A 26,143-nucleotide genomic window follows, 5' to 3' on the forward strand; every position below is an offset into this window, starting at 1 on the left:
TTTTTCTCTTTAATCGGCCAATCGGCGACGTGAATTGAGTTCCACTTTCGACGCTCCCATCAGCTCCCATCCAAACGCACCTTTACCTCTTTCAATAGCCAAGCTTCTAAATTTTCAAATATAACTCGATTTGTGTCATGTGTGTGTGAATTGTGAAGTGTGCGCGGTTCGCCGCACAAATGTCTTTCTCGATCTGTCACTGTTCGTAACGAGGAGGCGCGCATTGATAAGGGATGCACGCGTATCCACTTCCATATATACCGATAAGAGCTCGCTACATAATTTGGTTGATAACGCACGGACACGAGGAAAACATGTGATAATCAGTCGTCCGGAGTTTTTCTTTGCCACTTTCTTCTTTGTTTTCCACTCTCAGATATCTGCGCGCTATTCGCAATTAAAAGGGTATGGTATAGAATTGTCGGAACAAGCTATGTCCGGTCTATAACTAATCTAATCACTCCTTATGTCTCCCGTAGGGCGACACGCAAGCTAAGTGAAGCTAAGGATGGCGAACGAGATATCGGTGAACGTTCTGACGCTGAACTGCTGGTGAGCAAATACTCGGCCTAACGAATAAATTTTCCATTTATATTTCACAAACACAAACGCCTAAATCGTGGCTTTTGATTCACGCATGTTTCTCGACACCTCAGGGGCATACCATATGTTTCGAGAGACAGGTGCACTCGTATAGCCGCTATCGCGGAGAAATGTGCCAGCAGGGAGTACGATATAATTTGCTTGCAAGAGGTTTGGTCCGTTGAGGATTTTAAGCTGATAAAGACAAAAGCGCAGGAGGTGCTTCCCTACTCACATTACTTTTACAGGTACAACGGATACTTTAGACTAGACATCCAGATAATTTAAATCATTAATAAATTAATCACTAATAATTGTCATCTTATGTTTCTCGCGCAGTGGAGTCTTTGGGTCTGGAGTATGTATCTTGTCACGATATCCCATTCACGACGTTATGTTTCACAAGTGGCCCTTAAATGGTTACGTTCACAAGGTGCATCATGGAGACTGGTTTGGTGGCAAAGGAGTTGGGCTGTGTAAAATAAAAATCCATAACATGAATGTCAATGTTTATGTCACACATGTACGTCTATCCAGCTAACTTTTTTCGTTGTTACTCGATTATGCGCATAACGTCATTCTTCTACGTGACATGAGCAATGTAATGTACAATTGAACAGCTTGCGATGCCTTTTAAAGGATGACAAACGTTCATCATTCTTACTCGACAGTTGCACGCGGAATATAATCGAGAGAATGACGAGTACATGGCTCACAGAGTGCTACAAGCATTCGATACTGCTCAATTTGTGAGGATGACGAGCGGCGGCGCGGATGCTATCATATTAGGTGGCGATCTTAACACGGAGCCGCCAGACTTGGCGTATAAAATTATACGCGGTGTTGCCGGTTTGGCGGATACTTGCCCTAATAGCGCGAGCCATATCGGGACCAACGAATGTGCCAATAATAGTTACACCAGCTCAAAACTCGCTCGAACGAACCCGGATGGAAAGCGTATAGATCATATTATGTATTTGGGTTCGAAAACTGTGAAGGTAAGGGATCAACGCGACGAACATGAAAATATTGATGTAATGTAATCACGGAATCATGATAACTTCTAGGTTGAGGTGACAAATTTTCAACATCCCTTGCCAAATCGTGTACCATATAAAAATTTTAGTTATTCCGACCATGAAGCTATAATGGCTACACTTAAATTTACCAATGGTAAGTAATACATTTAAATATTCCGCACGTGTTACACATGTACATATACATATTTATTCTTTCGATTTACTTTTCCGATTAATGATTTATACATTTGCTTGCAGATAAACATGTTGCGGACGATCCAGATGTTACTGATTCCTTGAAAGAAGCAATGAAAATTTGCGAAAACGCATTAAAAAATGTACATCGCCAACGTTTCTGGTATGCGGTATCAGCCTGTATACTGATTATTCCATTAATTTGGTCTATCTGGCTAAATTGCATGAACATGTCTTTAGCTTTAGACATCGGTTTGAATATAGTATGTATTTTTCTAACTGCAATATTATGTTATACTCTGTTTATGAGTTCAATATGGAATAGCGTAGAGAAGAATGCATTAAAAGCCGGATGTTCAGCAATAGAGATTTATATGACGCATTTGAATAATGGTTTACGTCAAAACTGAACGTCAAATTTGTGCAACAATACAGTGACTTCCAAAGAAGAATTGGGAATTGACGCAAAATTAATTAATTAAGTTCAAACAAAAGTTTCGTTAAATAAAAAAAAATATATTCTGTAATATAAATTGGAGCATGTTTTATGACATATGTACGTCAAATTTTAAGATGGCATTTGTTTTAATTTGTTTTAAGTTTTGCATTTATATCCTATATTTACCTTATTGTTATTGAATAACACTCGGAGTCGATATAAGTTAAGTTAAACATTCAAAAAGCAAGATACAAATAATCGTAGTGGCTATTTTTTTTTAATTGTTCGTTATTAACGAAGAGTTGCAACTGTGTTAGATATGCGTTTAGAAATAGACATTTATAACAACATTACCGGTCGACCAATTATACGAACTATGCATATCTATCCACAGGAATCAACATTGTGAATTAAAATATATCTATTCACATATTCATGCATTTATGCTTCGATCGTAATGTTGAAACTGAAGTTTAGTTCTTCAAATCCAGTCTTTCAAGCGCGTCTCGTTTTATACGAATTGTGTTTTATATTTCTAATATCCGTATCGTACTCTGCTACAATGTTAAATAATAGACGTTAGGTATAGGTTTGTTATATTTTTGTGAAATATTCAGTATTTTCTCAATATGGCATTATATATTTTATTATAACTATAATACAATGCTATAAAACGAATGGTTATTGCCTTTAAAATTTCCTACAGCTCCATGGAATCTCCATATACATATGTTGTGTGGGAATGTCTTTTAGTATAAATGTAGTCAAATACATGAGAAATATTAATCTTATGTAGTCCTTATGCACATCTACACCATTCGTAAGTGATTATATATACAATTTAGATACACATAGAATAAAATGGCTTCTAATAAATAACGTTTACATAATATATAATATATATAATTGACTAAGTCAGTGTATAGCCAAAGAAAATTGAAAGCTCAATACGCTGCTGTTTCTGCATTGTATAGCACAGCTTTCATAAATTTGCTTCGTTGGGTGATATTAAGACCGTTATTTAAAAGAATATTTTTTGTAAATTTGTTCTGTGATAAAATTTTCTACATTTTCTCAGACGCTCTTTGGTTTCTTTTTATCCTTGCGGTACTTAGGGTAGCTGCTCCACATAATTCTTCGGCACTAAACCTGTTTTACCATTTAATGTACCTTCTAGCCAACCTGGTTCCAAAGAGGCCTTAACTGCAATAATATATTTTGTTACGTACTTCTTTCATATTAAAATCAATACTCTCGTGCCGCTCTTACCGTTCGTGATAATTTGATTTGGTTCAAATGATAATTCCCCATCATTTTCTGCCATACACGCGTATAATGTTCGTACTCTCCTGAGAAAATTCATACAAGCTTAGAATCTCAATCTTCCTAAAATTTTACATACAGAATACTTACCAGATTCCTGGAATTTGACCAGGACTCGAACGCCCGCTACTGGGTGAAGTGTTGATGCTATAATTATGCATAAAATCATAAACAAAACAACATTTATTGAATGTACAATAAAAAAAAAAAAAAAGATTTTAACTTTTTGTCAACGGAAAAATTGGGATATCTTACGGACATATCGATGACGAGTTGCTTCGCTGAGGGTAAGCCGTGGGATAGTGCACGGTTATCATAGTGCCACGTTTGTGCTTCATTGGTAACTCGCTTGTAAAGGGATGAGGATCCGACGCGATCGACTCGCTCGAACTGCTCGTATTGCCACCGCTCAGGACTGAGATAATAAAATTTTCATTTAGAAAACGACGCTACGGATTATTGGGAAACAATATAATGAAGAGGAAATTTACCGAGACCTTTGTCGGCTGAATGATACATGAGATTCGCGTTAGTCAATTTTATGCGACTGGCACTACCGCTCGTGCCACCGCCGCGACTATCCAAGTACGATGGTATACGATGACTTGTACTGTCGAGATCTTCATAATCCCCGTTATTTCTTTCGTCGATAGTGGGCGACTTGTTAACAGTCAAAGGCTGGCCGTCGTAATAAGCTCTTGTAACGAGCTATATACAAAGATATATGTAAATATACATACGGAATTAACGATGAAAGAAAAGAACGATGCTAAAAAAAAAACTCACGTGCGCGTGCGACGATGCGGGCGTAACTGTTACCGCCGTGTGTAGCGGGTATCTTAAAAATGCCGTTCCATTACCCGAGGAAGTTGGACCTTCCTCCACTTTAACGCATTGCGCTTTACTTGGGATAACAGTGGCTTGGAGCGTGGACTGTGCCGCTACCGCGCGCAAAGAATCTTGGGGTGGTCCAGTTACTATTCTTTCACAATTCTCAATCAATATTTCCACGACAATATTGTAAAATTTTATGTCCATTATAGAGGCTACTGTTTCTTCTTCCGGTCGTAATAAAGTCGGACCGAAACATACCGCTAAGTTCCCCACGGTCATCAGATTTTTATCACTTTTCTTTGCAACGCTGAAAATTTCATCCAAGTTCGAACGAAGTGTGATATGACATTAAAAAAAGTGTTTTCGAGATTAAATGTCTGAGTCGAGATAAATAAGCAAAACTTAGAAGTACACATACAGTAAAGCACCAAATCCCATGAATAATAATTGTAAACATTTCTTACTTGCTAAGATGGGTAATAAGAAGGATCACCATATTGAAATTGACTTTAGGCAATCGATAAACAAGGCTGTGTATATCGTTTATCCGAATTTCCTTCATCTCCTGTTCTGTTAAATACCATAATATAAAAATAATATCACAATGAAATTTTAGTTTTGTACTGAGTTTTACTTATAGAGAATGTTGAAAAAAAACATGATAATGACAGGGAGAGCGAACACAAGTATTTATTTTAGAAAGACAGAAAGAGAAAGAGAGAAAAGCAAATCTCTCTCGTGGTATCTCTTTAATCTTCAAAAATAGATACAATAGTAAAAATAAAACAATATGATATCAAGAATACCTATACGCACTCGCAGCTGTAATGAAGCTGTTGTAGTATCGGAAAGTCATTAACGGCTCGGACAATGTTCTCAGGTAAGTTTTGAGCGCGCTGGTAATAGTTTTACTCTCCCACTCAAAACGATCACTGAGATTGAGCTTGTCTACTTTCCTCTTATCGAGACCCATCGTCAGGAGTTTGCTTACTTTAGAGGCAACTCCGACTACTCTGTATAGACCTTGTTCTTCTAATCCTGTTGATTGATTATCGACGATTATTGAAGGATAAATTGACAAAATCGATATTTAGATGAGCAGAAAGCTCGATTAACTTGTGAAAAAATCACAGTTGTATCACCTCTATCTTCGAGCGCCGCGATACATTTCGACACGAACGTAAAACCGCTTTCAGCCAACGTCAAATCTTCAGGTCTTGCGGAAGAACCTATTCGCGGACTGAAGGTCTGAAAAGTACCCCGATGGTTACAACACGCAATTCAATGCGCCAAGAAAAGTGACGCTAATAGTAACATTGAAATAGACTGGGTACTTACAGGCTCCTTCCCATCCATAGCATCCATCCATAACTTCCTATCCTCTTCGGAAAGCGCTTGGAATGTATATGTTACATTAGGTCTGGAAACAACAATAGAGAAGCTTCTTTAATCGTCTTTCGATTATAGAAATAGTATAAATCGAGATAATTGTATGTACAATACGATACAAAGTCGAATTCAACTTACCTATCAATGGCAGTGATATCGAAGCAAAATCTTTTTTCGATAGTATCCGATGTTCGTCGTATGCAAGACGCTAGTGTAAAGGTTTCCTTACTACTCTGTAAAAAAAATATTGACAAGTTATTCCGAAGATTCTTAACAAGTACATGTTATATGTGTTAATCATTAATTTCTGCTTTTACTTACAAATTTTCCCGTGAGTTGATTGTAAGGGATCATAGTGAATTCTTTCCTATCCTTTTGATATGTACAATATTGTTTTGTCCATGTTGTACCAAATGCTTCTGCAAATACCATATTTTTTGTCATGTACCCAGCGACATTCGTAATACAGCGTATAAAAGGCATTTGAATATCTAAACAATTAGTTTTTCCCAAAAAGTATCTTTTTACTACCATGGACTTACTTTTCTCCATTAGGAAGAGATATCCTTCGCGCGAGTGCAATTTGTTGAGACCACTTTCTACCGCAGACTAAGAAAAAAAAATCGATTATGGGTGTATGTGTAAATGTAGAGAAAGTATACTTTATATTTTTATAAATATTCCCAACTATTAATAAATAACTATTTATATGCTTAATTTTTAACGCGTGCACTTTACGCAAAATAGAATGGTATTTATGAAACTACGAAACATGTTTCAACATATCTAACTTTTACTAATTGAAAAGAAAGATACAAAAATTTCTATATAACATACCTTTTTCATGTCCTTCATTTTATTCATAAGTGATTCAGTTTTATCCCGGGTAGCAAGGAAATTCTCTCTAGTCTTGTGAAACACACGCACACACACAAAAATTAGTAAGCTTATCCATGCTGTTATCAATCCTATTATATTTGTATATTATGAAAGGTAATTTAGTCGCGAATGTTACAGATTTGATTTCTCAACGGCTACGGCTCACGGCCATGGTTCTTCCAGCACAACATCCTTATACCATGATTCCAAAATGAAATTATATCGAATATTTAACAATACTTTTCTGCTATTAACTGCTACCTTAATATGCAATGTAAACAAAAATTGAACTTGTTTTATTAGCAATCACATATGCGCGCGTTACTTGCGGAATTCTATAATTTTTGTTTTCTGAAATCTATCAAAATTAATTTCCAATTAATCACTAAATTGTTAACTTATATTTTGCAACTGTGTGGCCTTGCCTAGTTTAAGCTAGAAACAAAGAACTCTCATTGTCAGTGATATTAGAAATACTATAGAGCAAACATGTATCTACATGTTAGTGATGCATATTTCAACAAGATTCTCTTGCATACAAACATACAGCGATAGCACTAAATCATTAAAATAATGATTCTACGTTATATCTCTCGCAATAATGCGAATTAGCTGGAAGTAAGTATACTGACCAGAGAGATAAAATATTTCTTTTTATATCGCTCAATATTTTTAAGCAGTTAGAAACGCGAATATGGGAATTAATTACCAACCTTCTGAATCTTTAATTGTAGCTCTGTCATATAAGGCTTAAAATCTTTCGCAACTTCGTGGCCTTGATGATAGAATGTCAGCCATCCAAACATAAATCCCAACAGCTAAAACATTTTATATCATATTGGATTGTGATCTACAATGGCTACGATTCGACATGCGCGCATGTGTTTAATACGCAAAACTTATGTGCAACGCAACAAAAAGATAATTATAGTCGTTCAAACTATTACCGTTTCAACAAATTCAAACTTTTTCCGCTCCTGAACTTCTTGCAGTAAAAATACATATTCCAAGCTGGCTTGAGAGAAGTGTCTTTCAGCCATCTCCAACGTCGCATCGGCCTATGCACACACAAAAAATCAAATATTTATTAATAAAAACTATTTAATAATATACAGTTTTAATTTCTCATGGATCATTAAATATACCTCTTGCAAAACATTGTCCTGCTTTTTCGTGGATAAATTCAAGTAGCGCTCTTGACTTTGACAAAATTTGATCGTCTGTTTCTCGAATTTCTTCTTACCATCCTGAAATGTAAGAATCATTATCAGGAGACGAATAAAACTGAAATATTTTACATATAATTATATATGTATGTATATACTTAAAAATACATGCATATACATATATATATATATATAATAAAAGAAAACAAAAATTATAGGTATAAAAATATCTTTAAATAGCTTTACCTTAACTCCACCGATATGGTCTTTCCTAAAATTCTCCAAGGGCAGTATAATCTGATCATACGCCCGTTCCAGCTAGAAGGAGGAAAGCTATTTTAAGATCTAATGATGATGTCATCACTGTCTCTCAGAAGATGCCATTAATCTTTCCTTATATTAACATTTTAGAATTACAAAGTCATACGTCAAGTGAGCCACAAGCGCAACGAATAGGATTCTACAAACTAGTATAGATAGTTCTAGTCTATCCACATTCGGAATATTGCATACCATGCGATCCCTCTCATCTTCTATGGATGCGATAAGTTTGCCAAATTCTTTCAGACTTTGAGATATGTGAGTCTCATCCTCGGTTTGGCTCTCGCCGATGCATTCGAAACTAAAGTTTTGCAACGTTTTGGAAAAGGTTCTTTGAGCTCTCGACAGGTCTAGAAAAGATACCAGAGTTATTAACTAATTGAACGAACAAAGGAAACTCTAGATTACGTTAGGATACACAAAGATACTTTCTATCTCTAATGGAAGATAGTGGAAAAAAACTAAAAAATGGGCAGATCGCTATCCCTAAATTCGCTTCGTTGCGGAGGAACGTATCGCTAGGCGCTGCCTCGATAATCGCGCATCAAGAATTATACGTGCAACAGCTGTTACAACAATCACATGTTCCCGACGGTCCGAGTAGAGAGAGAAAAAAAAAAGGCGCGGAGGGGAAGGCGCCGTTTAAGAACTCACTCCTAGTGGCCAGCAATAAATCTTTGACCTCCTTAACGAGCCGTTTAATCTGCTGACTAGTCTTCTCCAATTCGCGCTCGTGATAGTGGAGATTCTCGCGGAAGTACGGGCTGTCGGTCAAACAATCCGTGAACTCGAGCGGTTTGAGGCCAACACCCATTCTCGTGGCTTTTTTCTCTTGCTGTCTACGAAAATTCAAGGGTCATGAATGTACGAGGTTGGGCGGCGAAGGGGGTGGCCCGGGCGGGATCCGTGGTCTCTCGTCGGCCGCGACGTCACCCGCGATCACCGTGCGATAAGGCGCGCGATCACTATCATTACTGCCGGATTAATCGCGCGGATTCACGCAGACTCGCCATCATCGGGATGCAATGTGTCCAAACACTATACAGTTTAATACGGATTGTGCATATACACGCGCGCGCACACACATACACGTCATACACTCCGATATATATAGGTCTATAGTCCCGTGTTTCGGAGTCGGGGCCTCGAGCCTCGACCGAAGGGATTATGATAAATTGCGATATGTGCGCGGGATGAAAAGCGCAATTTTTCAGGAATTAGAAGAAGAGGGAGAAGTTCGAGGAAAATTATACGTGTTTGTCATAGAGGTTCAAGATTGCGGTGAAAAAAAAGTAAATTTTTGTAATCGCGTCGGAGAGAGGAGCGAAATGTGTGAAGACGCATAAAGGTCTGTCCACATAAACGTACATTTGAGTTAAAAGAAAGAAGAAAGAGGAAAATCGAAGAGAATCGCTTGCCGTGAAAGTTCTTTGCGATTGTAATACGAAAAAAATAGGTTCTTTACAAAGAATATTAGACATATTGAAGAGTAGAGGGAGAAACATGGAAACTTAACGTATAAAGGTCCATTCACGTGAATGGCATTTCTCTAGAATTAAAAAAAAAGAAGAGAAGGAAGCTGAAGAAAATTAGGTGTATTCATCACGAGAGTTCTCAATTTATAATTATAGAAGAAAGAAACAGGTCTTCTATGAAAAATTATTTAGAGAAAAATGTTAATGTATAAAGGTCTATTCACACGCAAGTAAGCTCGATCGCAAATCTGAAAACCTACAAATAAACGATGCATCTTTTTTCATGTTAAATTATACTAGTTTTTAATCAAATTACGTTAAAAATGAAAGAATCGTTTTTTTGGGTCGATAAAGAATTCCATGAAATCGTAAACGTTCTTATGGAGGGAGGTAGAAGAGAGAGAAATCTGGAGGGAAATGTTCTCGCATTCGTCCGAAATCTCTCGCGTCGCAATCGGCCAATCCGTTCTCGTGACGGCAGCTCAAAATCCGCAGACGTTCAGTTTCAGTTTGGCTAGCCTGCGACGCGAACGGTTAACCTCGCTCCTTTCGGAGGCAACAGCCAGCGACCTGCGACGAGCGCGACAAACCAATCGCTGCTCGGACCACGACACACCCTTTCAATGCTCGTCTCGTTTATTTTTGAGACAATCCTGGCGAGGTAGTGGCTAATAAAAACAATACGTTTTACGTTTACCTCATTGTCGACGTCGGCCAATAAGATTTTGATGTTCGTCGGCCTATAACCAATTTAAATTGCGACAGTATGGTAAGACATTCAGCCCTTACGTCTCGTCCGTCGTTCGTCGTCACGTCTGACGCGTGTGCCTGTAAATAAATGTGATTCCAGGAATTGTCCGTGTATTCGGGAGTAGTCTTATCCTTTCTATCGTCGCGGACCTCTTCCACTCGCGCGCGGAATTGTAGTTTTTAAAAGAGAGAGAAAAAAAATAGGGGGGGGACGATTAGCACCGTTGTAGACGCATAAGTTGTACACCGTATTCCTGTCTCTTTGTTACATGTGTGTACCTTAGACAGAACAGCAAATGGATTGCGCACTAGACCTGATGCGGAGACTGCCTCCGCAGCAAATTGAAAAAAACCTCAGCGACCTGATCGACCTGGTTCCTTCGCTATGCGAGGATCTATTGTCCTCCGTAGACCAACCGTTAAAGATTGCCAAGGACAAGGAGTCTGGCAAGGACTACCTGTTGTGCGACTACAATAGAGACGGAGATTCGTACAGGTTCGATCAAAATGGTTTTAAAATTACTTGGGTCCTTCGACGGCAGAGAAGGAGAGGATAGTTTGTTTATCGTGCAAACGCGACGAATTTTACAGGTCTCCTTGGAGCAATACTTATGATCCGCCGCTAGAGGATGGCTCGATGCCGTCTGAGCGACTGAGGAAACTGGAAATAGATGCCAACCATGCCTTTGATCAATATCGAGAGCTGTATTTCGAAGGTGGAGTCTCGTCGGTGTACTTGTGGGACTTGGATCACGGATTTGCAGCGGTGATTCTTATCAAGAAGGCAGGCGATGGTTCCAAGAAGATCAAAGGATGTTGGGACTCGATACACGTAGTCGAGGTGCAGGAGAAATCGACTGGTCGCACCGCTCACTATAAACTCACATCGACGGCTATGCTGTGGCTGCAGACAAACAAGCATGGCTCCGGTACAATGAATTTAGGTGGCAGTTTGACACGTCAGGTAAGTTTGTCGATACGACACATGATATTAAACGGTATCAAATTTCGAGCTATCTATTTTGGTTGATTTCAAGTTCAGCTTATATTTTGACAGATTAAAAAAAAATTGCGTGTTTTTCACTTACAATTGCAGGTAGAACAGGACGCTCAGATCAGCGAAACGTCCCCTCATATCGCGAACATCGGCAGAATGGTGGAAGACATGGAGAACAAGATTCGAAACACGTTAAACGAGATCTACTTCGGCAAAACGAAGGACATCGTGAATGGGCTGCGGTCGGTGCAATCTTTGGCCGATCAAAGACAACAGGCCGCGCTCAGGCAAGATCTCGCAGCGGCGCTGCAGAGGCGAAACGCCAACAATTGATCTTGCGAAGAGCAGGAAAGTTTCGATTACGATTATGAATAGATTTCATGGTATTTTTGGATCCTTTCATCTTGCTTGGGATCTTTCGACTTTCATAGACGTCTTTATATTTTTTAGAATCCGTGGGGACTACGGATTCTTAAAGAGTTTTGAATTTTTTGCGGCGGCTTTTCGAGTTCTTTCCCGATAGGTCTCGAAATCTTGTTGGACTCTTTGGGAATTTTAAATGCCGGGACTTGGGCCTTTTCCAAGTCAGACCGTATCTATAGAACTCGTAAAATCCTCTGAATCATTGTCTACATTATCGAAAATGACACTTACTACTGTACTTTGTTGCCCTAAAGAGATACGAATCAATCATGAACGCGTTGATTAAACCTAAACAGTATGAAATACTTTGTTTAATTTAGAATGAAATAGAGTTTATTGTAAATATGCGGGAAAGGTGCAACGCGTTTTAGAACGGTAAATTAGATAAAGAACAATGTAAAATGCAAAAGAGAGTGAATTATAATAATATAATTAACGCTTATTGTGTAAAAGCTTGAAAAAAATACCTTTAGCAATTTCTCTCTTTTGATTTTTATTAAGTTTGATAAATGATAATTGCAAAACGGTAAAAAATTCATAACATTTTTGTAATGTTTGAAAAGTATTAATATTCCGCTTATACTGTTTAGGGTTAAATTTAAAAGCGCGTAATTTAGCGCTGAAAACAATATAAAATATTTACGGTTTGCGTAAAGTTGGAAAAAAAAGTATCGTGTTGCATTGTAAGAAATTTATCCTCGCAAATGGAAATCTTTCGAAAACTGCACATAAATGATAAATTCTTTTCATTTATATTGAAATCGTGTAGATACGAGGAAGTGACAAACTCAAAATTGTAACATTTGGATATTAAAGAATAACCCGTCTACGCTATTTACAATTAAGTTTGAGACATAGCTAATCCTCTCTGAGGGACAGTATAAAACGATTTATTTACGATTTATTAAATGTCCAAAAGGAGCGGTTGCATTTTGCATTTGTTAATAATGAATCCATATATAATGCGCAAATAAAAGTTTTCAAATTAAACTTTATTCGTTTGTATTAAATTTCACGAGTACAAAAATCTGCTGGTACCATAGATCCTCTAGAAAGCTGCAGATCCTTTATTACCGGAGCTTTTCCTACGCAAATCCCGTATACATTATTCCGGCGTGTTCTAGTACGCATGGATCTTTGATACTACAGATCCTTGGACTGACAAGTTATCAGGATCTCAAAGAATCGCCAGTACCACGAATCTTGAAACCAACAACTGTGTTAAATCCTTTTTATCCTCATTCTCGAGACTCTCGATTCTTGGTACGCGAGGTAACGATATCAAAGACTCTTGGTACTATAAATCCTTGAACCCTTATAAATGATTGCGCAATCGTACATATTGAGAATCTCGCATATTCTATATGATCCATGAGCGCATTAGATTATTTCTTGTAATGGAGACGCAAAAAAAATACCGCGTAGAATTCGTAAGTACATAAACGAAAAGAAAAGCAGCTTTTATGTTAGTGCCTTTTTTTTTACACTTGAATTACACCACCGATATTATTACCCATAAACTTATTTCTTCCATAATTATACTATTATTTGAATTAACTTAATAACGTAATTTGATAATTTTTTGTTTTGCAATTTCCGAATGATGGCAGTGTGCGGGCGAGTCAGTCTAAGAAAGGACTAAAAAAGACATCACCATGTCACTCCTGTGAATATTTTCTTCCAGCATTTCTATACTATAATTTTTTTTTTTTTTCATATGTATATTGATACCTTCTCTCTCTTTCGGTTATAATTAACAATCGAAAGAATTATGAGCCTGGTCCAACATAGCACACATAGATTACAGTATTTTAATTAATTAGACGTTATTTTGTTTATTTCGATTATAATAGACATGTTTTTCGATTTTAATATCGTCGCAAAAAATCAAAGTCATCAAGGAAGGCGCGTTGTTTCGCGGTTACCCTTTTATTGAATAAAGGATTTAAAAAACAAACTCTTATAAGATATATAGCTTTTAGGAGGGATGTAAGAGGATAATAATTGTTAGATATATCGGAATTTACATATACATATATTTGGCGATTTGGGGTCTTCGTATTTATTTGTTACGTAAAGGAACTTTGTTAAGTGTTGAAGGACATTTTAATCGCTAGGAGCATATTTAAAACGACGATCCTAACGAGGTTCGGTGATGCCAAGTTCTCGCAGCAAGTTATAAGCAATCTGAATGTTTTAAATATAGGAAAAAAAAAAAAGAAATAAAAACTTAAAGAGATCTCTAGAACGCTGTGTCGTATTGGAGATAATTCTTTTCCAGAAAAAAATAGGATGCGAATTATCGCGAGGACACCAAATCGAGCAAATTCAAAGTCACAGAGTTCCATGAGGGAGAAAAAACGTATACCTTCCAATGATAACTGTGATTACACTCTTGTAGTTAATTATCTGCTTATAATTATTCCTAATCATTCAGACTGCACTTTCGGAACAATTTTTTTTTCTTTTATACAAACGATGTCACGAGATGGAAAGGATGGTAAGGAAAAAAGTTCTTCACGCACACTTTGCAAGTTCACACAAGGATCTTCCACTCGCGGCCCTCTCCTCTCACTTTATCTAATTATAATCTCTGTTCTAACGTTACACAGTCTAATTAAAAGTTATCTTATTGATTGAAGGCGGTGTGTGTAACCTGTTCTGAAAAATGTTTATTAAAACGAGATATTACAACAAAATGTAATAAAGTCTGAGCATTCATAAGCCAATTACAGTCTCCGAACATGACGCGATATTTGTATCGCGCCGCACCAGCCATTTCAAAGCGCGCGAAATATTTTGTGTGAGCCTCAAGATCTCGACGTTCCTGGATTTAAAGGTCTAAATCGTCTATTCTGGCTCTTCCATATCATAATTTTGAGCGTTTATTATGTTTCTTAAATCCTTACATATATTTCACGTCTCATACAAACTGTTTCTTCTATCTCAAAGCTTCTGCATTTTGTAATCTTTGAAAAATGATCAATATCAAGATATTGCATATCTAAAGATTTAACGACATCCAAATTCACAGATTTTGAATCCATGAATTTAGAATTTTATTCTCGAAATCCACGAATTCTGTCAAATACGTGGATATCAAGCACTTTAGATCTCATATCTTCCTGATTTGAATAGTTTTAAACTTGCAAACTTTTAATTCTCTGAAGAACTTTCAAATTCCTAACTCTTTTACATACTCAGATCGCATAAACTTTAAATTTTTATTAAATTCAAGTTATATTAGACCTAAAAATCTCGAGAACTCGAGTTCTTTCCATAAAAAAGAAAGAAACCTTTAGCATTCTGTAGAAATTCCATATAGCGAAAACTCCAGTCTTATCGATCATTACAGGAAAGATGCTTGAAGTGAGCTGCTTCGTGTCGGGCATCGCTAGCATCCCATGAAAAATTGTTCCGCGCGCGCGCGCTCAAGGACTCCAGGGTCCTTTTCCCACGACCTCTTCATATTGGTCTTCAACAATGTTTTCTCTTTTTCTCTCACATTCTCTCATGTATTCTCTTGTTTTCTTTCTCTCTCTCTCACTCACACATAAGTGTAATAAGTTACAAAGCTGTTGTAAATAATTTCTTTCTCTATTCTTTAAAAAAAAAAAGGTCCAGGATGTTTCTCAAGGCTTTCTCAGTTTTTATTTCCCAATCAACTTTCTGCTGAAAAGTTGTCGCCACTTTCATATATAACAAACAACGCGTATGTAACTGACTAGGTATACGTGTATCTAGGTATTAGGTGTATCTGTGTGTACCTGTTTATCTGTATGTGTACATGTATAATGTATATAACTGTACGTATACCCAGTTTTCGTTTTCCCGGATTTGTTTATTTAAATATTGTTGAGTAAAATAATTGAGTAAAGCAGATATTATTTCGATAAAAGTCGTTTCTCGCATTGGCGCGTTGCTGTTGTTACGTGGAACTGCTAGCCCGTTTTGCTTTCTCCCCCTTTCTCCCTTCGTTTTCTATTCTCTTTCTCTCTCTCAGACACTCTTTCTCTCTCTTGCTCTTTCGCTCTTCCACTCTCTTCATCATCTTCCTCTAGATTTTTTTGGTTATATTATTGTTGTTTATCCTGTTTGACCAATAGTAAAGGTGTTGATTGATTGGCTAAGCGGGTGGTTTTTGCTCGAATGTGTGTTGGGCTCCTGTCGTCGTAATCGTTGGGCTGAACACAATTATTTGTCGAGGGAGGTGTTATTTTTGACGGCGATTACTACCTCCTCACCGCATGCCTTGAGTACAGTGCACTAAAAAAATATAACATAGATTTATATAGTATACATTAGCTTAGCATAAAATTCTTGGAGATAATTTTTCTTTAAAGCGACAGCATCGATAAAAAAAAAGGGGAACATTGAAGGTAAATATTAATTTCTTAAATATAATAATAATCTTTGTGCACGATAGAATGAAAAATAAAAGAGGATTAAAATTAGGAAAATAGTTTAAAATCTGATAATGCCATGGACAAAGCAGCGCATTATAGTTTTAACTTTTGAAATAATTTCTAAAACTATAAGAAATCAGCAGTAACAAATGATGGAAATGCTACTGTACTTCAAAGTTTTTAAAAATTATAATAGAACAGTACAAGTTAATAAATCACTGGCAGAGTACTTGTTATAGTGGAAAAATTACATAAATCCGAAACTTTTATGTTTTCATTATCATAAATTATACGTTGGAAGCAGAAAAATGTCAATAATCATATTAAATTAATGACATGAGTTTTAATTTTATTTGATACGTTTCTCGATAATTTTTCAAGAATGCACATCTTGCAAATAATAAAATTATAAATTTGATGCAAGACGAATTGCCCACAGATGTCTCTTACATATGCATAGTTTGACGATATTCACAATTGCATTCCCAATAATATTTGCAATTTGAATATATGATGCAACATGCAGGAACGTTAACAAATATAATTCAATGTACATTGAGCATATAAAGGCATACTTACAAGTAACTCTTTTCCAGATTCGTAATCAGCACGCAGCTGTGTTCCCAAATCACCATCAGGTATCTTGAGATCTTCGCGCAGTTCTCCATTATCAGCCATCAGACAGAGATAGCCGTCGTCAGATATATCTGTAAGCTGTCGCAAAACAATTGCAATGTTTCATATTTTGCAAAAACGTATTGGTCTATGTATCGCAGAAGACTCAAATTTTTAGAATAGACTTTGATCATCCCTTCCTTGCAATATTAACAAAGAAATTTTAATTGTTAACCCTTAAATGTGTAATTTTTTATAGTATTCTATTTTTTAAATAAATAATGACCTTCTGAGCCTTTCCATCGAAGGAAAAGAAGGGTCAGAGAAGGCCCTTTAAAGATGTGCAAAAAAACAATGTTTTCAGTTCAAATTTCATAAGAGAGGAGTACACGGAGCATCAAAAAGTCGCTTTGCACATATGCAAAGTTGCGCACTTAAGAGTTAAGATTAAAAAAAATAAATAATAATAAAGTACATTTACAAATGTAAAATATAAAGAAATAGAAATATTCTTAATAATCTAAAGAACAAATAGATTACAAATATGGAAGGAAAAGTTCACGTACGCTACATTTAGTTTGCTAACGTGCAAGAAACGTGAGAGAAGAGGCGTCTACCTGGTAATCTTCCCGCTTAACAAACGGCACATCCATATTATGTGTGGAGGGGCAGATATCCTCATATTTCTTGGAGGTGAATATGTCGATACCTACTAAGTGAACCTTGGCGTGACCGTGCTTGCCGGTCTTAGAAGTCGACATTTCTACAATCTTGCAGGGACGCGATTTCAACATGACGAAGCCATTTTTGCGCAGTGCTGAACACTGCATAGGGTATGTCACGGAGGCGCCGGAATCTCCAGTCTCAAAGTGAGTATCCTCGATATCTGCCATTGTTGTTTGATGGATATCTGCGTGAAGCACAAGTATAAATTTGAAATTAACAGTCTGACGGGTTAAAATAATGAGGTTAAATCCACGGTTAGGAGTTGATTATCTCATAGATCTCCATCTCTTCCGAAGAGCAACGGTCTAAAACTGGCACTAACGGTACAGAGACAACGATTTTACCGGACTTTTTTGCCCGTTGATACCCCCATTGAGCTTAACAACACACTGACGAGGCTACTTTAAACGAAACCATTTTGAAACCGCACTAGCCTAGCCGCCTAGCCGATAAACGTCAGAAACGAAATATCGCCGTCATTCTTAGAGGTAGGAAAAAAAAAGCGACCGGAGAAATTACGCCGATTCGACACATTCTCGCCTTTACGGAACATCTACACATTCTACGGTCTACATACACTAACGTCGCTCGGGGTCGAGTTTCTATCGGCAACGCGCGGCAAACGAGTCACCAGAACTCGAGGGGGCTATCGGCATCGGCAACGTGGTTATACACCCGGGCGAACAGGGTGACCACGTGGCGCGTCGTCGCAGGGAGTTCGCGCACAGTGCGAGAGGTGTCGGAGGCGGACGGGAGGCGCGACTAACCAAAGATCTCTCGCGCGAACCCCCCAGCGGAGCGGAGGATCGCGAGCCCGCCGGGCGGCGTAGGATCGTTCCGCGCGGGGCACGTTCGCCGGCGGCGGTCGCGACGCTTCCCGGAGCACCGCGCCGGGTTATCGCGCACGGCGTATTTCAAGCGGCAGGAAGACTACAGCCGAGAACGGTAGGCGCGAGCACGAGCGGGGGCCACATTGCCAGGGCGAACCGCGTTCACCGTCGCGGCGCGTCGCGTCGCCGCCGCGCGGATTCAAGCCGGCCCGACATTTACCAGCGTATTCTCAACGTTCCGCCGCTCGTTCGGGCAATTAGCACCATTAGTCGACGCCGAAAGCGAGAACAGCTCGGGATACTCACATGTGATCAAAATGGATACTCTAACCAGAAGGTCGTGCTGCGCCGGCGCGCCACGGGATTGTAATAGGGGTTCACAACATCGACTACACGGATCTCTCTGCTCTCTCTCTCTCGCCGCGCTCTCGGCGGCGCCGCGGTCGCAGCCGCCATTGTGGGCGCCACCTCGTGGCGCGACGCGCGACGTCTCGCGTTTTAATTGGCGCGTTTCGCACGATTTCCGTGTGTATACGTGTGTACAGACGTTTAGGCGACTTCGACCAAATTCGCATTAATTGATAATTTTCGACAGAATTATCAATTTTGTTCTTTTTAATTATTATAATTTTTTGATTTTTACTATAATTTTTAAATTGTTAAAATTATGGGAAAAAAGAAGGTCGGAGTCAGTGTAATTTAATTTAAAAAGTTGTTGGCAATTTCGCTAGTTTAATTAATCACCTAATGTCCATTTCTACCAACGTAGAAACATTAACTTTAATCTCCTTTTTAAATATTTCTCTATAGTTGTAAGAATTAGAGAAAGATGAGTATTAAATCAAGATTAAAAGTTAATCTGCATTGATAGAAATGGACACATACATAAGTCGACATAATTACTTCGAGCGAAATTCCTAATTATATAATTCGTTGTCCTTGACTTTTTTATGCGTTGAACAAAAAAATAATAATTCTATCCGTGTAATAATGAAACGGCACGGGTATTGTTTGATATTATTACACGTAACTACGAGTTTCGTAGTTACCGCTCATTGCGCAGGTCCCCGAACAATTGACTCGTTTGCATTTCTTCTTTTTTTTCTAACATTAGCGCGTTCTAAAACTCATCGAGAAAGGTTTTGTGCTTTTTTTTCAGCCACAAGCGCACATTTTATGCAGCAATGCGTATTTTGTAATTGTAACAATACAAATTACGCTTTTAGAAATTCGAATCGCGCTTTTAGCGCGAAATTATTTCGCCGATTTTTTTTCGCGCAAGAACGCACATTCCGCGACGTCGATGAGCGCAGTAAGTTCCGGTTAATCGCTCGCAGCACTTCCGGCGACGGCCATTTTGTACGACGCTCGGTGGTACACGGTACACCCGATGTATCGCGGCTAGTTTGTAGGATTGCGTATTCGGAATTTTACGACTTCGCACCGGCTTCCGACAATGATGAAAACGGAGGAGTAAGTACGAAGTCCCTCGCGCCTTTTCGCGGATCAGTCGCGTGACGGGACTCGCCGCAAACTGTCCATTTAACTATCGCGGAGTCACCGCGGCATCTAAACGCGATGCGAGACGATGTGTCGCGCGACGATGTGTTTCGCGGCGATTGTAATGGTGAAAGGATACGACTCTCGGTGGATCTATCGTTCGGTACCTTTCAGCGTTGCAATCGTGCGGGCGTATCGCTGTAAATTTATCGTATATTTCTGCCTTGGTCTTAACCTTTCGTTAAACATTTTTTTTTCTTGTATATATTTGTACAGATTTACCTTCTCCCTTGGCGCGTATGATGTTTACGTTTGATGTATGATATTACAGCTCCGTGTATATTGTATTACTTTGTGTGTGTGTGATTGCAGCAATCAGGTGCAGAACAATGATGACAGAGACAGGAGTAGAGAGCGAGATCGTAATCGTAGGTCAGACAGGCCAAATCGCATAAACTCGGCCACCCGCGACCGCAGCAGAGAGAGAAACGACCGCGTCGGCAGGAAGGCGTCCGACCGACGGATTTACGTGTCAAACATTCCTTATGATTTTCGTTGGCAAGATCTCAAAGATCTGTTCAGGACCGAGGTCGGCAAGGTAGCGCACGTGGAGCTCTTCACGGATGAGAATGACAAGCCACGAGGATGCGGGATAGTGGAGTTTGAAGATTCGGATTCGGTGAAGATAGCGGTGGAGAAGATGCACCGATACGACATTAAAGGGCGGAAGCTCGTTGTCAAAGAAGTGAGTTCGAAAATACTCGCAACGCGATTTCAAATAATTTAATAGAACTTATTTAATTTATCGAAAGATTAATTGGTATTTGTATTGTAACTTTGAACATCTGTCTTGCAGGATTTTGACGTAGAACGCGACAAGTACGGCCGTTTAACGACAGGTCGTAACAACGATAGAAATCGGGACGACAGGTTCAGAGATCCTCCGAGGCAGCAGGGAGGCGGAAGGCAAAACATGTCCGCGCCTACCGGCGCAGGAGTCGGTGGCGGTGGTGGTGGAGGTGGCGGCGGCGGCGGCGGTGGTGGCGGTGGCGGCAGTGGCAGCGGAGGTGACAACAAATTTGGAAACACCTACGGTCTTAGCACGCAATTCTTAGAGTCTTTAGGTATCAATGGTCCTCTGGTCACAAGGGTCTTCGTCGCGAACGTTAGTATGACGCAAGTAATATTTTAAAGAGCATGTACTTACGTACTTATCGCATCGAGAAAATATACATGTGTCTATTTATTCAGCTGGATTATAAAGTTGACGAGAAGAAGCTACTTGAAGTTTTCAAGTTGGCCGGGAAAGTGTTGCACGTCGAATTGGGGAAAGATAAGGATGGTAAATCAAGAGGTTTCGGTGTCGTGGAGTACGATCACCCGGTAGAATCGGTACAGGCCATCTCGATGCTCCACAATCAACAGTTGTATGACAGACGCATGACCGTCAGACTCGATAGAGCCAATGAACCTGACATGCCGCCTAAATTACCGGAAGGTATTTACATATTCATCAGTTCGCGATAATGCGATCGGGCGATATGCTTACCGCTTCTATAAATAAATTTACTTTGTAAATCAGGTTTAAAGGGAATCGGCATGGGACTCGGAGCTGGTGGCAACAGACTGTTGGATGTTGCTAGAAATATTCCCAATGTACAGGCGAACAATCCGCCAGTGGTGAATCCGATCTCGGCGCCTGTCTTAGCAGCGGGCGCTTTCGGCGCCGGTCTAAATAACGTTGTACCCGCGCAATTAGGTAAAGGAGTTACATGCGCTTGTTTTCGTAAATAAATTAGAATTATTAAATAAATGAGAGATCTTATCTGTTCGCAGCATCGGCATTATCAAACACAAATGCAGCAGCCCTTCAAGCTAGCTTAGCCGGTGCCGGTTTAGGTGCCAATCTCACTACTAGTTCGCTACTGAATTCTTCATTGACGAATGAGTTGGCATCAAACTTGAATAACTTTGGCGGTGGTGTTGGTAGCTTGAGCGGTCTACAGGCTTCTTTGGCCGGTGGACAAGGGAACAATACATTCACGCCGCGCGGGTTATCCAAATTGGACAACGATATAGGATTCGGTGGTAACAACGCTTTTGGCGGTTCCAGTTTCGGTGGCGGTAGAGATTTTGACGGAGGTTTTAGTAGAGGAGACGGTGATCGTGTTTCTGGCGGCGGCGGCGGCGGTGGGTTCTCTGGAAATCAAGGCCAAAGCGGTGGCGGCAACCGACAGAACTCCAATGGTTCAAGACAAATGTCAGATACTATACTTATAGGCAACGTATGTACTTCCGCTTCTATTATATTTTTTCCATTTTTTTTTTAATGGCTTAATATGTAAGTACAATTCTTGTTACAGCTACCTCCAAATACTACGTGGCAGATGCTGCGTGATAAGTTCCAGGACGCCGGAGAGGTAAAATTCGCGGAAATGAGAGGTTCCGATATGGGTATGGTACGGTTCGCATCTGAATGGGATGCCGAGCGTGCTGTGAGTATCCTTTTCAAAACGAGACAGACATTTCGACATTAGACAAAATTTAAGATTGAGAATACGGCCATTTCCTTTCTTCTTTTATTTCTTTGAATTTGTATTAACTACAAATTCTTCGAATTTGTATTAACTGGTAAAGAAAAAGAAAAGATGGTCAATTATAATAGTCGTTTATATGCTAATTTTATTGTGCTCTACGCATAATAGAAAAAAATTTGTACGAACGGATTTTCCTTAATGATAGCAATTAGCCATGATGAATCGATCACGCATCGACGGAAGAACAATTGACGTGCGTCTGTACTAAGAGTCAAAGAGTAGCCCCGAGGGATTCAAGGTAACGTTAATAGAAAAGATTATATCGCCGTAACTCGATGCTTTAACCATAACTTATTGACGCAGCGTGAGGAAGCTGGGTGTTTATGTGTCGTCTGCAGGATTCCACTCCTGATGATACTCGAAAATTCATCCTAGTTGTCTGGCAGAACTTAGGACAGGGAGTGAGAAGTGTCTGTCTTTGGAAGATCAGCAAGTCGTGTTTGTATAATGGCTACTCAACGTTGAAACGGTCGTGTCGGCTACTGACGATCACTCCACGCCCTCTCTCTCTTTCTCTTTATCCCCTCTCAACTTTTTCAATTCTGTATTGTTTACCGCCAAATTATCGTTCCTTTTTACAGTGGAAGTCTACTAATTGTTCACTTCTTAAAATTCAGTCCTTTTTTTTCTAGCGATCGTGACTATAGTTTAGTTGTTTAGGCTTAGGTTTCATGATGATCTTACTATAAGTCAGTAAGGTTTCTTTTACAGTGTGTAGGTTATTCACTATTTACAGGTTATTTACAGTAATTAGCGATTCTCTGTAGTCTGTAAGTCTTTACTTCTTAGTTATCATGACGAGAGATCGATCGGTTCTCCATCATTCCGATCATAACGTGACGCTCTGCTTATTCGCAGAATGAGGTCCAACCAAGGGATAGAGATTAATCTTTCGTTCATGAAAAAAAAAACAAAAAAAAAAACACTTAACGTTGTAAAATCGCTATTCGCTCGAATTAGATTTCCGGCCTGCGTCTTATCGAGGTACGCTCGTTTAAAATCTTATTTTATGCAGATCGTGGACAATTATGTGTTGGATTCTCGTCGCATCGTTCGCACTTTCTTATGCGTAAAGAAAAAGAAGCACGTGTTTGACAGGGGACAGCGCTTCGTCGCCACGACTTCTGCGGATGATCACATCATTTATTATTATTTTTATTTTGCTTTTCGTCGTACTACGTACACAATTGTGTTTGCATCTTTGTAAGAATGATTTTAACGACCTAAATGAAGCATATACGAGAAATTTGCTTGTAGTCGCAATATTTTGTAGGAAGCTCCCCTCTCAGTTCACTCAAGCTCGCTTCGAGATTTCGGCGAACGTACATCGGACGATCTAGATTCGGCTAAATTCTGCGTTTTATGCACCGTAGTATGTTTACCAAAAAGTAAATCGTGGCATCGAATATATCGCGTCTTTCTCTTAATCTCGTCTGTTCCCCGCGGAAACGTACGCGGACAGGACTTGGATTGATTCCGGTACAATGGACGAATTTTGCATTTGGTGACATTATTTTTTGGTAAACATAATTCTCCTCTCGCCATGTAGATCTCGAGGAACATTTTGTGCATTGTAACAATCTTGTATAACCACCACTCTCATAACAGTAATTGAATAAAATCCAAATCCGTTTTGACTATATAAAAAAAAAAAAACTATACTGGTCGTTGTGTTTTATTTCTGTGCTATTGTGTGAATTTTTTATTATCTTTTTTTTTAAGCGGTCATTTCTCGTCGGTTCGGATGGATCTTGTCAAGTGAGTTTTTAGCATGCAATGCAACGCGTTTAACGGTACGATTTAATCGTAACTGTCCTGCAAACACGTTGCATTTGAAGCAGAATATGCGAGTCCATTCGTTTATCGATACGTCTTAAAAATACAGGATCACTCCTCCGATTTATCTTCCGTACACAATTGGGACGTCGATAATCTGCGCAATCTGGGAGGAAGGTGGCTCGTTCACGCTCGCAGGTGAGATACTTTTTCAGATGATTTTCTTCCCCCGATTTTCCGACGACTGTCCCGGGGAAGAGAGAGGCGATTGACGATATCTGGGCACCCCCCCGATTAGCGCTGAACATGCTTGGTCTGTCATTAACACCGAGAACTTTTAAAAAGCGACGCTCGCGGGTCTATCTGTACGTGGTGTTGTCACGAATTGTATTCTTCATCTCCAATAGTTTTTTTTAGCGATATACCTTTACTGTCGATGAAATTGAGACGCATCGATGGATCGTTTATAGAAGGGTGACCCGAGAAAGGAACGGTTAAACACGGGGTTGATTCTCGTCGTCTTTAACGTGGTGTGGTCGATCTTGTGTGAATAGAAACTGTGAATGAAGGACGGCGAGAGATCTTCCATGCGCGCCGATGACTTTGCATCCATTCCGAAGTACTCACGTATAGCTTTGTGTGCAATCGCCGTCGATCTGTATCCGTATGCGGGACTTTGCGGGATTTTTTTTTCCCCCGAGTTTAATTAATGTATCTTTATGGTAAGTGTTCTCGTCGACGTTCCACCTGCGATCGGCGACAAAAAATGCGCGCACGTCAGCGCATTCTTAGCGACCGATCATCCTTTCGTTCACAACGCCAATGATTAAATTTCCACATGTTCGAGGAGATGTGGTATCCCTTTTTTTTTTTTGTTATTGACATAACGTTAGTCAGGACTCTGACACAAGAGTTGTGTCGTCAGTGTTATTTATATTATTCCTCGAGAATCGGTGCTCGTGTCTTTTCGCATTTAACAGTTCCGTCGATTTTAGGGGCCGAGAAGTTTACTCTTTTGCCATTTGTGTTACGTTTGTGCGATTTGATTTGTACGGCGCGACGGTGCCTGTTTAATATCTCTCGTTACGCGAGGACGAGAAGCGTTTTCCCTTCTCGTGAGATAAGAATGAGATAATACATGTATAGATTATCGTATAAGGAATATCTTTTTATTGCACTGGGGCATAGATACAATGTGGATATTATTGATTATTTTCAGATCACGATCGAGAAACGTCTGTCCCAAAGTGTGACGATGCCAGGTAAGTTTTAACAATTGACAAACAGTCACTTTACAAATGGTTCTTCTTCCAGGGAAGCTGTCGCGCGAGCGACGTTGAGTCTTGTGAAATGGTGAGTTGCGCGAAATAAAAAAGAGACGAATCGTCAAATCGTACTTTCAATCACACCTGTATTTCTCTCCTGGTTTTACCTGTACATTATAAAATAGCTTTCGGTACGTGAGGCAAGTGTAAGAATTACTATCTTTGTAGAGAATCGTAACGCGACGTCCTGGCGTAACATGACAATGGTGCGGTTAATAGTTTCGGACGCGCGTAAATGACGCCAGTGAACGCGATCACCGGGCTCGAACGAAACATGTAAAACGTATATAAAATTGCGTAATACGGTAAATACGGGTACGTAATTCATGTAAATTAGTCTTAATGGTACAAACAGTACTGCGACAATCGTGTTCACGTTTAACGCGCAAAGAGTGCACCCGTTCAACACCACTCAAAAAGAAAAAGGCACCTTAAACATCACACGCCCGTTTATATGTATTGTATATACTTATATGTAATTGTGTAGCGACGCGTCTCTTCTCTTTCTCTATAGCCTATGTGTACATGGATTATCACATTTGAAATAAAGGTATGAAGGAGCAGAATTTCACAACT

At 39.3% G+C, this 26,143-nt stretch overlaps 5 protein-coding genes across 13 annotated transcripts; 3 read left to right on the forward strand and 2 right to left on the reverse strand.

Moving 5' to 3' along the window:
- Positions 1-20: 20 nt before the first annotated feature.
- On the forward strand, positions 21-2,368 carry Nsmase (neutral sphingomyelinase). 2 transcript variants are annotated; one of them, XM_071708850.1, is made up of 7 exons: positions 21-402; positions 478-552; positions 657-830; positions 922-1,105; positions 1,254-1,580; positions 1,650-1,755; positions 1,860-2,368. In XM_071708850.1, the coding sequence occupies exons 2-7, from the start codon at positions 509-511 to the stop codon at positions 2,204-2,206; spliced, it is 1,182 nt and encodes a 393-aa protein (XP_071564951.1). In that variant the 5' UTR covers positions 21-402; positions 478-508; the 3' UTR covers positions 2,207-2,368. The 2 variants fall into 2 exon arrangements, with proteins under 2 accessions (XP_071564951.1, XP_071564950.1); XM_071708849.1 differs by having other exon boundaries at positions 22-405; positions 480-552.
- Positions 2,369-2,863: 495 nt separating this feature from the next.
- Graf (GTPase regulator associated with FAK) lies at positions 2,864-9,319 on the reverse strand. Of its 3 annotated transcripts, none has more exons than XM_071708842.1 (20): positions 8,802-9,319; positions 8,340-8,497; positions 8,073-8,144; positions 7,806-7,907; positions 7,608-7,718; positions 7,374-7,478; positions 6,619-6,690; positions 6,324-6,390; positions 6,103-6,200; positions 5,920-6,014; positions 5,731-5,812; positions 5,535-5,640; positions 5,209-5,430; positions 4,857-4,962; positions 4,345-4,699; positions 4,056-4,266; positions 3,814-3,973; positions 3,649-3,705; positions 3,505-3,584; positions 2,864-3,438 (listed from the first exon to the last, which is right to left on the reverse strand). In XM_071708842.1, the coding sequence occupies exons 1-20, from the start codon at positions 8,959-8,961 to the stop codon at positions 3,347-3,349; spliced, it is 2,511 nt and encodes an 836-aa protein (XP_071564943.1). In that variant the 5' UTR covers positions 8,962-9,319; the 3' UTR covers positions 2,864-3,346. The 3 variants fall into 3 exon arrangements, with proteins under 3 accessions (XP_071564943.1, XP_071564942.1, XP_071564944.1); XM_071708841.1 differs by having other exon boundaries at positions 4,050-4,266; positions 8,802-9,318; XM_071708843.1 differs by lacking the exon at positions 6,619-6,690 and having other exon boundaries at positions 4,050-4,266.
- An 802-nt stretch (positions 9,320-10,121) lies between these two features.
- Positions 10,122-12,787, forward strand: Cpb (F-actin-capping protein subunit beta). 2 transcript variants are annotated; one of them, XM_071708853.1, is made up of 4 exons: positions 10,122-10,283; positions 10,657-10,868; positions 10,964-11,336; positions 11,469-12,787. In XM_071708853.1, exons 2-4 carry the CDS (start codon positions 10,669-10,671, stop codon positions 11,700-11,702), a joined length of 807 nt encoding a protein of 268 aa, XP_071564954.1. In that variant the 5' UTR covers positions 10,122-10,283; positions 10,657-10,668; the 3' UTR covers positions 11,703-12,787. The 2 variants fall into 2 exon arrangements, with proteins under 2 accessions (XP_071564954.1, XP_071564953.1); XM_071708852.1 differs by having other exon boundaries at positions 10,123-10,391.
- On the reverse strand, positions 12,764-18,805 carry Eef5 (eukaryotic translation elongation factor 5). 3 transcript variants are annotated; one of them, XM_071708855.1, is made up of 4 exons: positions 18,676-18,805; positions 17,431-17,723; positions 16,778-16,912; positions 12,764-16,058 (listed from the first exon to the last, which is right to left on the reverse strand). In XM_071708855.1, exons 2-4 carry the CDS (start codon positions 17,704-17,706, stop codon positions 15,987-15,989), a joined length of 483 nt encoding a protein of 160 aa, XP_071564956.1. In that variant the 5' UTR covers positions 17,707-17,723; positions 18,676-18,805; the 3' UTR covers positions 12,764-15,986. The 3 variants fall into 3 exon arrangements, with proteins under 3 accessions (XP_071564956.1, XP_071564957.1, XP_071564958.1); XM_071708856.1 differs by having other exon boundaries at positions 18,590-18,703; XM_071708857.1 differs by lacking the exon at positions 18,676-18,805 and adding an exon at positions 18,117-18,248.
- Positions 18,806-19,684: 879 nt separating this feature from the next.
- Positions 19,685-26,133, forward strand: Rump (heterogeneous nuclear ribonucleoprotein rumpelstiltskin). 3 transcript variants are annotated; one of them, XM_071708873.1, is made up of 9 exons: positions 19,685-19,842; positions 20,242-20,614; positions 20,726-21,034; positions 21,121-21,367; positions 21,452-21,628; positions 21,706-22,154; positions 22,233-22,368; positions 22,619-22,704; positions 22,770-26,133. In XM_071708873.1, exons 1-8 carry the CDS (start codon positions 19,826-19,828, stop codon positions 22,672-22,674), a joined length of 1,764 nt encoding a protein of 587 aa, XP_071564974.1. In that variant the 5' UTR covers positions 19,685-19,825; the 3' UTR covers positions 22,675-22,704; positions 22,770-26,133. The 3 variants fall into 3 exon arrangements, with proteins under 3 accessions (XP_071564974.1, XP_071564976.1, XP_071564975.1); XM_071708875.1 differs by having other exon boundaries at positions 22,805-26,133; XM_071708874.1 differs by having other exon boundaries at positions 25,462-26,133.
- Positions 26,134-26,143: the final 10 nt, after the last annotated feature.

Source organism: Temnothorax nylanderi, unplaced genomic scaffold (assembly GCF_030848795.1).
Source record: "Temnothorax nylanderi isolate EJ_2023f unplaced genomic scaffold, tnyl_v1.0 TNYL_tig0072_pilon, whole genome shotgun sequence".
NCBI lineage: Eukaryota > Metazoa > Arthropoda > Insecta > Hymenoptera > Formicidae > Temnothorax > Temnothorax nylanderi.

What these genes read in the sequence shown, in the direction of transcription:
- Nsmase (XM_071708850.1), top strand. Translation starts at nt 509, where the DNA reads ATGGCGAACGAGATATCGGTGAACGTTCTGACGCTGAACTGCTG. An exon ending in TGGGTTCGAAAACTGTGAAG is followed by an intron (nt 1,581 to 1,649) that starts GTAAGGGATCAA and finishes GATAACTTCTAG; the next exon opens with GTTGAGGTGACAAATTTTCA. An exon ending in TACACTTAAATTTACCAATG is followed by an intron (nt 1,756 to 1,859) that starts GTAAGTAATACA and finishes ATTTGCTTGCAG; the next exon opens with ATAAACATGTTGCGGACGAT.
- Graf (XM_071708841.1), bottom strand. Translation starts at nt 8,961, where the DNA reads ATGGGTGTTGGCCTCAAACCGCTCGAGTTCACGGATTGTTTGACCGAC. An exon ending in TTTATTGCTGGCCACTAGGA is followed by an intron (nt 8,498 to 8,801) that starts GTGAGTTCTTAA and finishes TATCTTTTCTAG; the next exon opens with ACCTGTCGAGAGCTCAAAGA. An exon ending in CAGCTTCATTACAGCTGCGA is followed by an intron (nt 4,963 to 5,208) that starts GTGCGTATAGGT and finishes GGTATTTAACAG; the next exon opens with AACAGGAGATGAAGGAAATT.
- Cpb (XM_071708852.1), top strand. An exon ending in AGAGACGGAGATTCGTACAG is followed by an intron (nt 10,869 to 10,963) that starts GTTCGATCAAAA and finishes CGAATTTTACAG; the next exon opens with GTCTCCTTGGAGCAATACTT. An exon ending in GTGGCAGTTTGACACGTCAG is followed by an intron (nt 11,337 to 11,468) that starts GTAAGTTTGTCG and finishes TTACAATTGCAG; the next exon opens with GTAGAACAGGACGCTCAGAT.
- Eef5 (XM_071708855.1), bottom strand. Translation starts at nt 17,706, where the DNA reads ATGGCAGATATCGAGGATACTCACTTTGAGACTGGAGATTCCGGCGCC. An exon ending in TTAAGCGGGAAGATTACCAG is followed by an intron (nt 16,913 to 17,430) that starts GTAGACGCCTCT and finishes GTTTTGCGACAG; the next exon opens with CTTACAGATATATCTGACGA. An exon ending in AATCTGGAAAAGAGTTACTT is followed by an intron (nt 16,059 to 16,777) that starts GTAAGTATGCCT and finishes ATATTTTTTTAG; the next exon opens with TGCACTGTACTCAAGGCATG.
- Rump (XM_071708873.1), top strand. An exon ending in CGTTGTACCCGCGCAATTAG is followed by an intron (nt 21,629 to 21,705) that starts GTAAAGGAGTTA and finishes ATCTGTTCGCAG; the next exon opens with CATCGGCATTATCAAACACA. An exon ending in GGATGCCGAGCGTGCTGTGA is followed by an intron (nt 22,369 to 22,618) that starts GTATCCTTTTCA and finishes GATAGCAATTAG; the next exon opens with CCATGATGAATCGATCACGC.